Source organism: Metopolophium dirhodum, chromosome 1 (assembly GCF_019925205.1).
Source record: "Metopolophium dirhodum isolate CAU chromosome 1, ASM1992520v1, whole genome shotgun sequence".
NCBI classification, from domain to species: domain Eukaryota; kingdom Metazoa; phylum Arthropoda; class Insecta; order Hemiptera; family Aphididae; genus Metopolophium; species Metopolophium dirhodum.
Genome location: NC_083560.1, coordinates 41,234,654 through 41,250,490, shown reverse-complemented (window position 1 = coordinate 41,250,490; position 15,837 = coordinate 41,234,654). Strand labels below are relative to the sequence as shown.

At 33.0% G+C, this 15,837-nt stretch overlaps 3 protein-coding genes across 6 annotated transcripts; 2 read left to right on the top strand and 1 right to left on the bottom strand.

The window, feature by feature from the left end:
• The first annotated feature begins 728 nt into the window (after positions 1-728).
• LOC132936393 (uncharacterized) lies at positions 729-2,542 on the top strand. 4 transcript variants are annotated; one of them, XM_061003115.1, is made up of 5 exons: positions 730-1,070; positions 1,170-1,319; positions 1,413-1,499; positions 1,556-1,752; positions 2,099-2,539. In XM_061003115.1, exons 1-5 carry the CDS (start codon positions 1,026-1,028, stop codon positions 2,247-2,249), a joined length of 630 nt encoding a protein of 209 aa, XP_060859098.1. In that variant the 5' UTR covers positions 730-1,025; the 3' UTR covers positions 2,250-2,539. The 4 variants fall into 4 exon arrangements, with proteins under 4 accessions (XP_060859100.1, XP_060859098.1, XP_060859099.1 ...); XM_061003116.1 differs by having other exon boundaries at positions 734-1,070; positions 1,170-1,307; positions 2,099-2,534; XM_061003117.1 differs by lacking the exon at positions 1,413-1,499 and having other exon boundaries at positions 729-1,070; positions 2,099-2,542.
• A 3,147-nt stretch (positions 2,543-5,689) lies between these two features.
• Positions 5,690-6,914, bottom strand: LOC132938681 (uncharacterized). Its single transcript, XM_061005662.1, has 2 exons — positions 6,678-6,914; positions 5,690-5,893 (listed from the first exon to the last, which is right to left on the bottom strand). Exons 1-2 carry the CDS (start codon positions 6,912-6,914, stop codon positions 5,690-5,692), a joined length of 441 nt encoding a protein of 146 aa, XP_060861645.1.
• Positions 6,915-10,100: 3,186 nt separating this feature from the next.
• On the top strand, positions 10,101-10,796 carry LOC132938668 (uncharacterized). The gene has a single exon (XM_061005641.1). The coding sequence runs from the start codon at positions 10,101-10,103 to the stop codon at positions 10,794-10,796; it is 696 nt and encodes a 231-aa protein (XP_060861624.1).
• Positions 10,797-15,837: the final 5,041 nt, after the last annotated feature.

The window sequence follows — 15,837 nt, the reverse complement described above, 5'->3', positions numbered from 1 at the left end:
TATCGATAATATTATCATCAAATGAATATCGAACTTCCCTCACGACAAAAGCTGAATGCAACTGGCGAAAATATTCATAAACTTCACGTTCACTGTGAGTAAATGGATATTTTGCAATATGTTGTATTGTGATCGGTGGTATATGACTAATTACATTATCGAGGTTGTCGTCAGGTATCATATCTTTGCTAAAAATGAATAAAATGATTATATTTTAAAAATTAAAATGTTATAATTAATTAACTTACAATGAAATATTCTGCTCGCTGCATGCGGCGTTCTTGCATACCAGCTTGTTGAGTATTATTATTATTGATCTAATGAACCCCACTATTTAAGTAACACGGAAAAGCAGATTATAAACTGTATGCCAAAAATCGTTCGATATATCCATCACTTATTCGCACGGCACTATTTTTATTATTAGCACCTTATATGTTAATGTAAACATGAAATGCGATCAAATTTTAATTATAATCATTGATGTACAAAATACTAAAAATAAAAAATAGTGCAGTGCGAATAAGTGATGGATATATCAAACGATTTTTGGCATACAGTTTATAATCTGCTTTTCCACACATTAGCCAATGTCAAATATCTTTTAATTCCTCTGTTAATCGTGAAAAACAATGTGTATATCAGTTTTTATTTATTACCAACACGGCACCTTATATCTTAATGTAAACATAAAATGCGATCAAATTTTAATTATAATCATTGATGTACAAAATACTAAAAATAAAAATAGTGCAGTGCGAATAAGTGATGGATATATCAAACGATTTTGGGCATACAGTTTATAATCTGCTTTTCCACACATTAGTCAATGCCAAATATCTTTTAATTTCTCTGTTTATCGTTAAAAACAATGTGTATATCAGTTTTTATTTATTACCAACACCATGTGTAACAGGCATTGACATGACTATTACTATATATCATAGATATTAATTTATATAAAATAAAGAGACCTAATGTGAATTTCATCAGTTAATTTTAAGCAATACGAGTGCATAGTAATAATGTCCGACATGAGTGTACAAAATTCGGCCGATGAAGAAATCAATGTAAGTACATTATTATAATAATTATAATATATTATTAATATACTTTAATTTAACACCATTTATTAACAATAAGTTTAAAACATAATCATTTAAATTTAGGATCATTATTCATATCGAAAAAATGTGCAAATGCAGAATTCTAAAAAACCCAAAATCACTATGAAAGCTAAACCAAAAAAACAGAAATTAATAATGGTCAACACAAGCGATCAAAATTCAGATGATGAAGAAATTGATGTATGTGCACCGGTATTATTATTATTATTATTATATCATAAACTTTTTTCTTAATTTCCTTACATTACACATCAATATGTTAAAAACATGGGTATATAAATTTAGGAACTTTATAATCATCGGAAAAATGAGCAAATGCAGAATTCTAAAAAACCTGAAACCGTTATAAAACCTAAACCAAAAAAACAGAAAGTAAAATATTCCATATTTTAATAATAATATATTTATCAATTTAATATTGATTTTAGTTTCAGTCGCATTTATTAAAACTGGAACAAGAATATAATGGTTTAACAACTATGGTTAATGAAAACTGCATACGCGTAAAAAAATCAGATGGTGGAAATTTTTGTATCAAAATACCCGAAATCAAAACAGCAAGTGATTATTTGGTTATTCAAAAATACAAAACATCGGACATGGAAAAAGTAGAGTCAAAAGACAGGTAACTATTAATATTTTGTATAAACAGAGTATATTAAGATTTACACTAGGTATCATTAAAATGAATAAGAAAAAAAAAAAATTAAGTACAATATTTGTAAATTATTGGGGAAACATATCATGCCATAGTACTATTTTATAACCTAAATAGGCACGATGCTTACAACCAAGCAATTTTGTGAATATAGGTATGATGATGTTTCGTCGTTGATACTAATAATATTCACACAGTATGTAAAATATTTAACTGCTCAACAATTGTGTCATCTAGTTTATTTGATAAAATATTTATGATAATATGAAAATATATGCATTTATAATATACAATCATTAATTTGTTTTAATAGATGGAAAACCTCAACGTTCAACGCAAAAACTATGCTGAACGAAAAAGATAAAGCTGACAATACAATAATATCGGCATTTAATAATTTGCAAGATTTATTAATGGATAAATTTATGTGTAACAACAACAAAAAAATTGAATCTTATAAATAATAACTATATGTTTATATTATTATAGTTTCACTAAATGAAACCCGTCATTAATATTTGTGTATTTTTTATTTATTACCAAACGGTTAAAATATTTGTATTCAATTTTATTTTAGAAAGCTTACATTTGATTCAATAATTTATACAATATGATTATATTATGGAAAATATTTTGGTTTATTTTAACCAGTTAACATTTAAGATTATTTATAATATATAATATATTAATTATATTATTATCATTTATTATTAAATAAAGGTATGCATTTGACAAAATAAATAATGTTTATTATGAAGGTATAATCTAATTATTAAATAGTAAGCTTGTCGTATATCATGATTATTTTGGTTTTATTGGCTGGTTATATCAGGCTTTAGTATAATGTCTGCAAACGTTTCGTGATGGATTTGTTGTAATTCAAGTAAAAATGACTTTTCTTCATCCTTCAGGTCATTCATTTTGAAATTATAATCTTTAATATATGTACTGATAAAATCACTTCTAATACAATCAGGTGATAAATATAAAATATCATACTTGATAATTATACATGCATTATTGAAAACAGTCTGATACGCCACTAATTTATTTGATAACTCTATGATATTTGCATTTATACATGTTTCCAATAATTTCAATCGATTTAAATTATCACTGGATAATGTGATTCTGTTATTATTATGATGTAAATTAACTGATTCAGATTTTGCACATATTTTATAATAAAAATTATTATCTAAATGTAATCGTTTTGAATGTTGAACAGTGGATAAAGAACAAACAATTATATTAAAACTATCATCAGATATAAACTTATTCCATTGAAATACATTTAGTATTAGATATCGTTTAGTTACGTTACACATGAATAAAATAATAACAGATAAAGGTTGATCAACTAGGTATCCAATATAAATGTTTTTTTTATTCTGTTGATGTATGCTGAATATTGATTTGACTACTACGGCGTCCATGATGTGTGCAGTATTGATTATTAATATAGTATTGAGAATTATTGAATTCAAGATGATAATATTTTGGTTTGGATTTCAGTATAGTGAATCTTCTATGTGCCTTCAATGTTTGGCAGAGTTGACGTACCTATTGATTGATTTTTATCGATTGAAATATATGTTCCAATTTTAATTAAATTATTAGTACCTTAACAAATAAATAAAATACAGCATAGTCAACACTACTACACTGTAAAAACACAACTAAAATAAAATCAAAAAAAAGTCAAATATAGTGTGTTGGATAACAGTTTGATCACATTATGAAAGTTAAAAAGTGATTATTTAACTAATGATTTTTGTTTATTGATCAATATTTTTTTCAAATCGGTAAACAGATAATTGATAACAATGCACAAACATGTATCAGGTCCGCAATCACAATTTTGATTTGACCACGCACATAAAGTAAAATGATTATTGTTTTTTTCTGTTCCACATTTAATAGCGTGGCTTTTTAATTTTGATAATAATGTATACAATTCAGCTAATTCCTTGTAACAAAAATGTGATGGATGAATTATACCCATTTCTGAAATGTCTCTTTCAATTTCTTTTAATAAGTCCATTGTAAATAATAACGCACAATTCAACGGTTACTAATAAACTGATACAGATTAAGTTGTGCGTTATTATATAACATATTATAAACAGTTATTACAAAATCTAATAACCCGAAAATTGAAACATAATATATTATAAAATTAAAAATTACAGTTTATGAATAAAAACATGAAAAAAAAAAACAAAAAAAATGTAGACCCATGGTATAGTGGACTATGACACTGGGTGTAGTATTAACATACATACTTACCCTAAATTTAAATTTATCAAACTCTACACTCAACGCCTTAGCCCACTAGGCCATGAGTCTACAAGTTATTTAATTACTATTTTTGTATATAAGTTAAAATAATGAAAAAATTAAAAAGTAAGATAAAAATGGAAACAGTAAATATATTTGTATGGGCCAAAAAATAATAATAATCACTTGTTGTGAAACTGAGTAAAATTTGAATTGAAAAAATTAAGCAGTATAAACTGGGATAGAAAGCAGCCAAAAATCTGATCGACCAAGCGGGAAAGTTGTGGATACACGTTTTTAAATCTCCCTGTAATTGTAAAAACTGGGATAGTAAGCACCCACAAATCTGATCGTCCAAGTGGAAAAGTCGTGGATATCCGTTTTTAAATCTCCCTGGAACAGTAAAAAACTGGAAACAGTAAATATATTTGTATGGGCAAAAAATAATAATAATCACTTGTTGTGAAACTGAGTAAATATCTTTTTTTTTTTTGGGTAAAATTTAAATTGGAAAAATTAAATAGTGTAAACTGGGATAGAAAGCAGCCAAAAATCTGTTCATCCAAGGGGGAAAGTCGTGGATAACCGTTTTTAAATCACCCTGGAACAGTAAAAAACTGGGGTAGTAAGCACCCACAAATCTGATCGTTCAAGGGGGAAAGTCGTGGATAACCGTTTTTAAATCTCCCTGTAATTGTAAAAACTGGGATAGAACCTACATATACTACCTACTAGCGTGACTTAGTAAATACACGTCAGAATGCTAAAGAAAACATTTGGAATGCTCAAATGATTAATAAATCTAATGTAGATACTAAGCGGTGTGTAGCTAGAACATATAAAGTGGGAGACTATGTCATGGTTAAAAATGTTGACACTACACCCGGAGTTAGTAAAAAACATATTCCTAAATTTAAAGGTCCATACGAAGTAAAAGTAGTATTGCCTAATGATAGATATGTCATCAAGGATATTCCAGGTTTCCAAGTTACTCAACTCCCTTTTGAGTCAGTATTTGAGTGTAAACATATTAAACCTTGGATTCAACAAGTAAAGTGATACTTTTCTCCTTTGCATACTTTTCATTGTGTTAAATGCTATACTAAGTAATTGCTAGCTATTTAATTCTATTAAACACATTCTAATTGATAATGTTACTATCTTGTATTATTATTTTTTTGTTATTTTTTTTTTTTTGTTAAAGTTATATTATAATTATTTTTTTTATTTTTTGAATAAGCTATTTACTTTACTATTTTTCATTATGTACTAAGTATAAGTCAATAATTTTTTTTTTATATATTAATTAATTACTACAAGTTATACTTTATTATACTTTATTGAGTGGAGACCACTCAAGGTCAGGTATGGCCGAGCTGTAGTAATATTACGTTAGCTTGCCAGCCTGTATCCCCACTAATATGTCATTTTTAGTCAACAGTATGCGCGCGACCGATGAAGGCGATCGGCGTCGTTGCAGTTTGTTATGCATTTTTTAGTTTGTAAATTGAAATAACATTGTGATTGCAAATTGTTTGTGAAATAAATACTAGTCGTGTTTGTAATATTGAAGTATTGTGTTTATCCTGACAACATTGTACCTGTAGCGGCCGAACGACCGTTACTACAATAAACTGATATTTCGCATTGACAATAGCCATGAGAACAATACTGAAAGTACTTTTGTAGTTGTAGTAATAAGAACCAGAATTGGGTGGTTTTTAATCAATATATGTTTGCCATCTACACTACCAATGCAATTGTGAAAGTTCCAAAGTTCTTCAAAATTCTCAGCTAGTTGTTTCCAACCCACTTCAGTTTTTGGTACCTGAGTAAAAAAAAATCATTTTTTTTTTTTTAGCATAATTTGAGTGAAGACCTACAGACACTGTCTACTGACCAGCAAATCCCTCAACCACCAAAGAAAAAAAAACCATCTTCAAAGGATTCAACAGAGGAGCTAGTTGGTTTAGCTACACAATATTTTAAAAAATCTGAAACTGAATCGGACTTCATAGCTAAGGTATGGTCTCTAAAGTTAACCAGACTGAATTTAGATCAAAGGTGTTTTGCGGAAAAAATAATTAATGATACTTTGTTTGAAGCAGAAATGGGCACATTAACGAGGCATGGAGTGGTTTTCTTAACGTCTTCACAATCTGTATTGACACCTTCGTCGTCCCAGACAACTACGAACTTTAGATCCCCCTACTATTCGTCAAGCTGTGTATCATCATCTCCATCACCTAATCTTTACTTTATTCAAGACCTAGCTCTCCTCCGATTACACACATCACTCCTAATCACTATGTTTCTTCAGTAAATTATACTCCAATTCAAAACTCTGAAGATACCGTTCAAGAGGAAAATGTGGCAATTTACTTGTCAAGATTTTCTTCGTTTTCAGTTAACAAACAATATTTTTTTTTAGTTTTTATATTTTGAAATAAAAAAGGTTTTGATGTTATTCAAGTTGTTTTCATAGTTCATAATGATTATAATATGTTAATAATGATTTTAATATTGTAAAAGTTGTTTTTATATTTTAAAATGAAAAATGTTTTGATTTTTGCTTGATAACCTCAAAAAATAAAATATAAGTACATACATACCTGTATATTATCTTTTAATGTTTCGATTATTGCATCAGAGGTTTCCATTATGATGCCTTCCAAAGTGTGAGGGGCAATAGCACACATAAACTTCAAATCTTCCAAATCCATGCCAGACGCTAGATATCTTAATGTCACAGAAAGTCTCTGACTTGCAGGGATTGCTATAATAGTGTCTTGTTTTTCTATTTTGGGCCTAACTAGCTCAAGTAAAGTTTCAAACCCTTCTTGGTCCATTCGAAGAAAATTTTTGTAATCTTCTGGTTCTGTATCTCGAAGAACGTTTAGCAAATTTTCATGAGTAAAACGACTTCGCAGCTTAAAGCTGTGCAGTGGTTGATTCTCTATTATCAGCCCGCCGCCGAGAAGTGTCCTACCCCTGATAAAATCAACAAACTCAAAGATGCATCAAATTGGGACATGTGGAAATTTCAAATTAAGGTTATGTATCCTTTAAATCATGAATGCAGTTGAAATATTTGATGTAGTAACAGGAAAATCAAAGAAACCAATTTTAGCAAAAATCGGTAAGGAAACTGAAGATGAAGCGAGAAAAAGGCATAGTTTTGATTTTTCAATATGGAAAAGGGCAGATAATAAGGCTCAAAAATGTATCGTCACTTCGCTAGATGAACAACCTCTACAATACATTATGAACTGTGACACAGCAAATGGTATGTGGAACAAATTACTTAGTGTGTACGAACAGATGTCGGAAACAAGCACAACAATAGTACAACAAAAATTCTATCGTTATACAATGGATACTAAGGACAATATAGCCGGTCATATTTCGAAACTAGAAAACCTAAGTAGACAACTAAAACAATTGGGAAAACCTATCTCAGAATCAATGTTGATTACAACAATTTTGATGACATTACCTGATAGCTATAGGCACTTCTACAGTGCATGGGACTCAATGAATAGTACAAATAGAACGCTAGAACAGTTAACCACTCGATTGTGAAACACAACAAGTGCAAGGACAGGAGGTCCGTAACGATGGTGCTGAAAGTATTGCTTTGACTGCAATCAAAGGCAAGTATATTAAAAGTCAAAAATACGGGAACAAAAATGATAATACAAAACTAGGAAAATGCAACCACTGTAAAAAACCAGGACACTGGAAAAGGGACTGCAGGATATTCAAAAGGGAACAAGAAGAAGAGAAATCAACTTCCGGTTTGGCGCTTATTGGTGTACAAAGAAAAATTGAAGAAATCGACGACTCAGACAAATGGTATGTGGACTCAGGTGCGAGCGATCACATGACAAATCGGAAAGAGTGGTTCGTTGATTATAACAATTTTGATGTGCATTCACCTATACGTATTGGAGATGGTAAGCACATTATGGCAGTCGGAAAAGGTAACATAAATATTCATACTTATGTTAGCAAAAAGTGGATAAAAGGCTACTTAGAAAATGTTTTATATGTACCTGATATAAAAGTAAATTTATTTTCTTGTGGGGCATGCCTTGATAAAGGAATTACAATGGTGACAGACAGTAAAGGTTGTACATTTAAAATGGATAATCGTGTAATTGTAGTCGGTGTTCGTGAGAATAAATTGTTTTCAATGCTAATCAAAACAGATATTTCACAGGAAATTGGACACTGTGCTAACGTTGCAGTTAAGAAATTAACATTAGAACACTGGCACAAAATAATATGTCATCAGAATGTCAAACATATTCGTGAGTATTTAAAACACAATCAAATACAATTCACAGATATACAAGGACAGTTTTTCTGTGAACCATGCATCTATGGCAAACAGCATAAGGAGACGTTCACTCAGAGTGAAACAATAACTATTGAACCAGGGCAAATAATACACAGCGACGTATGTGGACCCATGGAAGAGAATTCATTAGGAGGTAAAAGATATTTCATTATTTTTAAAGATGATTATTGTAAATATACTTATGTTTATTTTATGAAACATCAATCTGGGGTTAAAGAAAAACTTAATTGTTTTCTGAGTATGGTTAAAACTCAAACTAAAAATGTTATTAAAACTATTAGAAGTGACTGTGGATTAGAATATAAGAATTCTGAAGTTCAATCAATTCTAAATATTTTTGGGATAAAGCATGAAACAAGTGTACCTTATACTCCTGAACAAAATAGAAGAGCTGAACGTTCAATGAGGACTATTTGTGAGGCAGCCAGAACAATGATCTATGCCAAGAATTTTTCAAAATCACTGTGGGCAGAAGCAGTCAATACAGTAGTGTTCTCATTCAATTATACTGGTAATTCAGGGAAAGTATGTTAAACTCCATATGAGTTATGGTTTGATAAACTTCCTAAAATAGAAAAGTTCGTAGAATTTGGAATAAATGCATATAGTTTAGTTCCAAAACAACGACGAAAGAAGTGGGATGCAAAAAGTCGAAAAGGATACTTTGTTGGATATTCAGAAACTTCAAAAGGGTATCGTATTTGGTATAAATAAAATAACGAGGTGTCACTTAGTAGAGACGTTATTTTCAAGGATGAAAGTGTTGTAAATGACCAAAGTGTAGAATGTTCTAATAATTTAAATGATGGTAATAACATTGATGTTCTTAGCTTACACAAAGACGGCTCTTTAGAACACAGCAATAAATCAGAAGGAGATGAAGTCATGGAAAATAAATTTGGGTCAATAAGTGTAGATGACATTGAAAAACAAGAACATGAACAAGAAAATGGATCAAATTTCAACGTGTACAACTTGCGAGACAGAAGTAATATTAAGAAACCATTACGTTATGATAATTCAGCCTTTTTCGTAGTCGAATCCGATCCAGTGAATTTCAAGGAAGCTGTGGAGTCACAAAATTCAGAATGAATGAAGAAATGAAATGGAATCTCTTGAACAAAACGGAACATGGTCGCTCGTAAGTTTACCTAAGGACAGAACTATTGTAAATTGTGGTTGGGTGTATAAAACAAAATATAATGCTCATGGACATGTTGATCGATACAAGGCTAGGCTAGTAGCAAAAGGGTATAGTCAAATGTTCGGTATTGATTTTAATGAAACCTTTAGTCCTGTAGTAAAGTTCGATTCAATTCAGTCTATATTAGCTATAACAGCAGCAGAACAATTACAACTTCGACAATTTGACGTTCAAACAGCCTTTCTATATGGAGATTAGGACGAAGAAATTTACATGACACAACAAGAAGGGTTCAACGATGGTACCGAAATGGTGTGCAGACTTCAACGCAGTTTATATGGCCTCAAGCAGTCACCACGATGTTGGAACATAAAGTTCAAAACATTTCTTCTTAACTTTAATCTATTAGAAACAAAAGCAGATCCCTGCGTTTTTGTTAATAGATAAAATAACAAAGTATTAATCGTCGCTATATTTGTTGATGATGGTCTAGTTGCAGCTACATCGAGTCAGAATGTACATGCATTAATGGAATATTTGAGACAACATTTCAATATTACCGAAGGAGAATTGAATCAATTTTTAGGTACAAAAATTGAGCGAAAATCTGATGGATCAATTGTAATGCACCAAGTGTTGTATTGTAAAAGAGTATTGGAGAAGTTCAATATGACTGAAGCAAAATCAGTTCAAATACCAGGAGACCCTCAACATTCATTAGATTACAAGCAACAAAATACTAATTTAACTAGTAAAGTCCCATATCGTGAAGCAGTCGGAAGCTTATTATATCTCAGTCAGATTACAAGACCGGACATAACTTTTTCAGTAAATCTAGTTAGTAGATACACCGAGGATCCAAAGGAACAACACTGGACAGCAGTGAAACGAATTTTAAAATATTTAAAGGGAACTATTAATTTTGAATTGGTATTTAGTTCTAGACAAAAATTCATGTTAAAAGGATACAGTGATGCTGACTATGCAGGTGACTTGGATACAAGAAGATCAACATCAGGGTCTGTATTTACATTAGGATCTGGAAGTATAGCATGGAGTTCACGTTGTCAACAGTGTGTTAGCCTTAGCACAACTGAATCAGATTACATAGCTTTAAGTCAAGCAGTACAAGAATTAACTTGGTTAAAATTGTTTTTAGGTGAATTGCTAGACCAGCCAAAAAATAGTGCCAACAATGTATGGAGACAATCAAAGTGCGATTAAACTCGTAAAAAATCCAGAGTTTCATAGAAGAACGAAGCACATAGATGTTCGCTACCACTATATAAGAGAAAAGTTCAATGAAGGATTGTTTTCATTGGAGTACATATCCAACAAGGAGCAGATTGCGGACATTATGACAAAACCAACTCCACGAACGCGGTTCAATGAGCTAAGGGAGATCTTAGGAGTTATAAATATTGATGTAGAAGGGTATATTGTTTAAGGGAAAGTGTTGGAATTATAAACAAAACACCCTATATAATGTAGTGTATAAGTAATATATTCACACTGTAGTTCATCAGACGCTGACTATACATTTTTATATACTATATGTATTTATATATTTATTTATATACTATATAGCATATATGTCCTGCGTAGTGTAGCCGGGTATACATAGTTAGTCGTTGATTTATATTACGCCTCGTAACACTATTGTACATCGTATCATCATACTTATTATTATATTATATATATCCGATTATATTATTATTTACCTTTTAACTTCTGTATATCTGTGTACTTCAACATCTAGAACATCAAAAATTTAAAAGTTCAGAACATCCAAAGCATCGAGAAGACAAGGAGCACATGGAACATCCAGAACCTCAACCAAATTCAGAGCATCAAAAATATTCAGGAAGTATAAAAAGGCAAAAAACGTCAGAGCGACAGATAGAAATCATGAACAACGATACCTCTAATTCTACGGAAGGACCCAAATCCGGAGTAAGCATCGAAGCAGCAATGCGAGTAGTACCGAACTTTGATGGAACAAATCCCGACCAGGCATACCATTTCCTAAGGTTATGTGATTTTGCAGTCAGGATCATCGATCAAGAACAGGTGGACCTTCTAGTGCAACGATTAATAGTAAAGCTAACAGGAAGAGCATTGCGGTCGTTAAAGTACAAGGATATAACGACACACAAGGAGTTCTGGAAAAATATTGTGAAAATATCAGAAACGAAAAAACTATTACCGCAACTACTAATGAAATTACTCACGTGTAGGAAGAGCCCTGATGAAGGAGTGCAAGAATACTATGATAAAATGGAACAATTATTGCAAGACTTGATCGATGCAACAATGGAGGCAGGAGATTATTCGAATGGAAATGATATTGACAGGCTATTACACAATCAGGTACTCAACGCTTTTATAAGTGGGTTACCAGAATCTTATCGGCTACTATTAAAGGCTCGAGGTCCGAATAAGTTAAGTGACGCGTTAGCCTTTGCGTTGGAAGAGGAAACAGAAGAAAACTTGGCAAAGGAGACACAATTATTCAGTCTGCAGACGAATACCAGAAATCAGCAACCGCAGTCAGGGAAATCTAATCTCGGAACGTCTAAACAAGGAAGAAGCAATAAATCGAATAAGGGCTGTTTCAAGTGTGGCAGGACGAATCATTTCGCCAGGGACTGCAGAGAATCACAAGGGGACCAAGCAAAATTTAAAGCCAGCCAGTAAAGTGGACAGTCGAACTCAAAAACCACCGTAAAAACGGTAATGATATGCAGATATTGCAAGAAGGAAGGACACGAGCTAGAGGAGTGTCGGAAAAGAAAGTATGTTAACAGAAAAAAGGAACAGGGCACAAAGGGAGATACGACGGAGAATCAGAATACGAAAAACGGGGAAGAGCCGAACTCAGTCAGCGCACGTTCAGTTCAACAGATTCAGAGCGCTGTCATAAGTCTGCAGCGACCCTGTACTACTTGGCAAAATTCGTAAATAATTCAACTTCGCTCAAGATTGTACATTGTGTCCAAGAGGAAGTAAGAGTAATAGCGGACACAGGAAGCGATGTAAATATAATCAAACTTTCGGAATTAAGAAAAGAGGTATTGGTTAACGAGAAAATAATCTATGAGCTAAAAGGTATCAATTCGCAACCAGTACTTACTATAGGATCGGTTACTTTAAAAGTTCAACTTGGGACAAAGCAGACAGATGCCGAATTTCAAGTGGTTCACGACAACTTTTCGATTACGGAATCGGGAATTTTAGGCGTGCCATTTTTCAAGAACAATGGCATCAATATCAATTTCAGAAACTCCAGTTTATTAACAGAAAATCCAGAAAATCCAGAAAATCTAGCAAGTCCAGAACCTCCAGTGTCCGTGGTTTGCCCAATAATCTTGACTATCCAGCTGAGATCGGAAACACTTATACCTATCTTAACAGACAAGGAAGACGGCACAGCCTTAATAATTCACAAGCAAAACATTGGTGAGAGTATTATCCTGTTAGGAATATCAATACGGTTGAAAATAGCCAAATATTAGTGTCGGTGTTAAATCAATCAAGTTATTTCGTTGAATTCACACCACCTCAGCTAGAAAGTGTACAATATGACATTTTTGAAAGGGCGAGCACACATTTATGTTCGAAATCGGAAGACAGTGTAAATAAGGAAGACTGTATAGCGAACATATCTCAGGTAATTCACACAGACCATCTAAATCATGAAGAGCGAGCTAGCCTGCTTAGAGTGTGTAGGAAGTATCAAAGATTATTCCATTTGGACGGTCAGCCTCTTCCATTCACCACAGCGATCCAGCATGAGATAAAGGTTCCTGTGGAAACGGCTCCTGTAAACATTATGTGTTAAGAACGCCTGATTAGCACATATTTTATTTTTTATATATCTATATATGTTAACAACATATATAGACAATCATAATGCTGAGTGTGTGTCGTAAGACGCTGATACCGTGGGAACCGCTGAATAAGGGTTTTTTATGTGAGACGGGGCACCGTCACGACAACACACAGGGAGTCAGTCAGTCGTAGAATTACGAGTGTTCGATTAACAGTTTGTAGCTATACTTAAGATTTTTACTACCAATTTTAATAAAAAATACATAAATTATTTTAATCTTAAATTGGTGCGTACGTTTATTTTGTATTGTGCGTAAAATCCATAACATTTTTGGTGGCAGCGGTGGGATCCGTAGATTCCGGTGTTACGCTTAAAGTAAAATTTGTTTTAAGTGTTTAAATAGCTAAGTAAATCGCGCACTGCGTCTATGTACTCAAATACGACCCGCAGAAAATTCAAACACTCCAGATCAACTCAGACATTCAGACCTTTAACATTCAGACATTCTACAGAACATTCCTGTAAATTACGTAAATAATATTATTATTATTATTATTACCATCGGCGTCAGCAATTTCTTGGGCGTGGCATTGGTGCGCCGCCCGAACCCGACATCAGTCGAACCAGTTCGAGCAACGGTAAGACATCAAAATCGAAATCGATAGTCAAAATCGAAATCGATAGTCAAAATCGAAATCGATAGTCACAATCGATATTGTTATCAATATTGATAAGAGTTATCAAAATTGATAAGACTATTGATGACATTGTTTACAACAACAATAACAATAACGGAGCAATAATTGAAACCCACTACCTGTAGTGGTCCTCGCGCCAGCAGTTTCGGGGCAAGCGAACGTCCATCCAACAAGAGCTGTCGAAGAGGATTTACGTCGTTTATAATTCTTTTCACTGGCAACACTCAGAGCCAACCCGACTTATCCAGACTCTTTCAACAACACACATTTCCAATGACAACACTCATGGCGGCATCAATACAGTTTGCGGTGATGTGAGTAACAGAACATTTACTAACATACTAACAATTTAAATTAGTTATTGAAAATTTTTTTTTTATTTTTTTATTATTATTATTATTGTCATCAAACCTAGTAGTGATAACATTTAATAATTTATTTTAACTGTTAACAACAGTAGTAGTAGTTTGCATAAATCGTTATTGTGTAACACTTAGTTGATGAGTGATCCGGGAGATACTAATAGTAGGACTCCTACCCCTGAATTGGAAGATAGAGAGGAAACTTTCGAGGACCCTCTCCCTGCTCCACGTCTCAGTCTTCCTGTTAGGTTTGTAAATCCACAAATTCCAGATTCCGAACGACCTGTTGCGGAAATTTCGGGGGATAATCTTTTTATCTACCAGACCAATGAAATCATAGAATTTAACGAGACGTTGTTGCAAAACGTTAACCAAACCTTAGCTGCCGTAGATAGCGTGCTTGTTCATACGAACCATACCTTGCATACAAATATTTTAGATCAGACCATCACGATGACCGATGACGGATCCCTTCTACAACCAAACAACCTCGAAACAGGAAATTCCCGACAGACCGAAAATCCACTGACAAACCCTTCAACACAGAACAACCCACAAGAACTCCTATCACAATATGGGAAATCCATGGACACCATCGGACTAGAAGCAGCCTTGAAGTTATTACCATCGACATTCAGTGGGGAAAATCAATAAGATCTCGAGCTGTTCCTAGAAACATGTGAGTTCGCGATTATGTGTGCCAATGAGAAAGCTAAGCAGCGACTGCTCCAAGGCATTATTATTCGGCTTACGGGAAAGGCCCGGGCCGCAGTAAAATTTCGTTCGATTCAATCCTGGACTGAGCTCAAGGATACCCTAAAAACATCACTAGAACCCCAGTGAACTACGCTACATTTATATTTAGAACTGTATTCTATCAAACAGAAAGGAGATGAGGACGTAATGACATATTCATCGCGTATTGAGGCCTTACAGACTCTCATATTAGAACAGGAAACAAATGGAAAATCAGTAGAAGTCGCCACAGCATTGGAGGACAGTTTGAAAGCACAGACCATTCAAGTCTTTATAGAAGGATTGGGAAAACTGAAAGACTTCATAAAGGCTCGGAATCCACCAACTCTTGACAAAGCGATTCAAGCTGCAAGAGAAGAAGAAAGGGTGAGAAAATCGCACGACGAGTCCAAGCGTTTCTATGAACCGTCTGCTAAACAAAACAATGGGAAAACACTTACAAAGAAACGTAGTACCCGTTGTTTCCATTGCGGAAAAATGGGACATTGGGCCAGAGACTCCAGGTCTCTCCAAGTGAAGCCAAATAATGGTCAGACACCTCAAAACGCCCAAAAGGCGATCGTTAATACAATTACTTGTCGTTACTGCAAGAAACCAGGTCACACCAAGGAGGAATG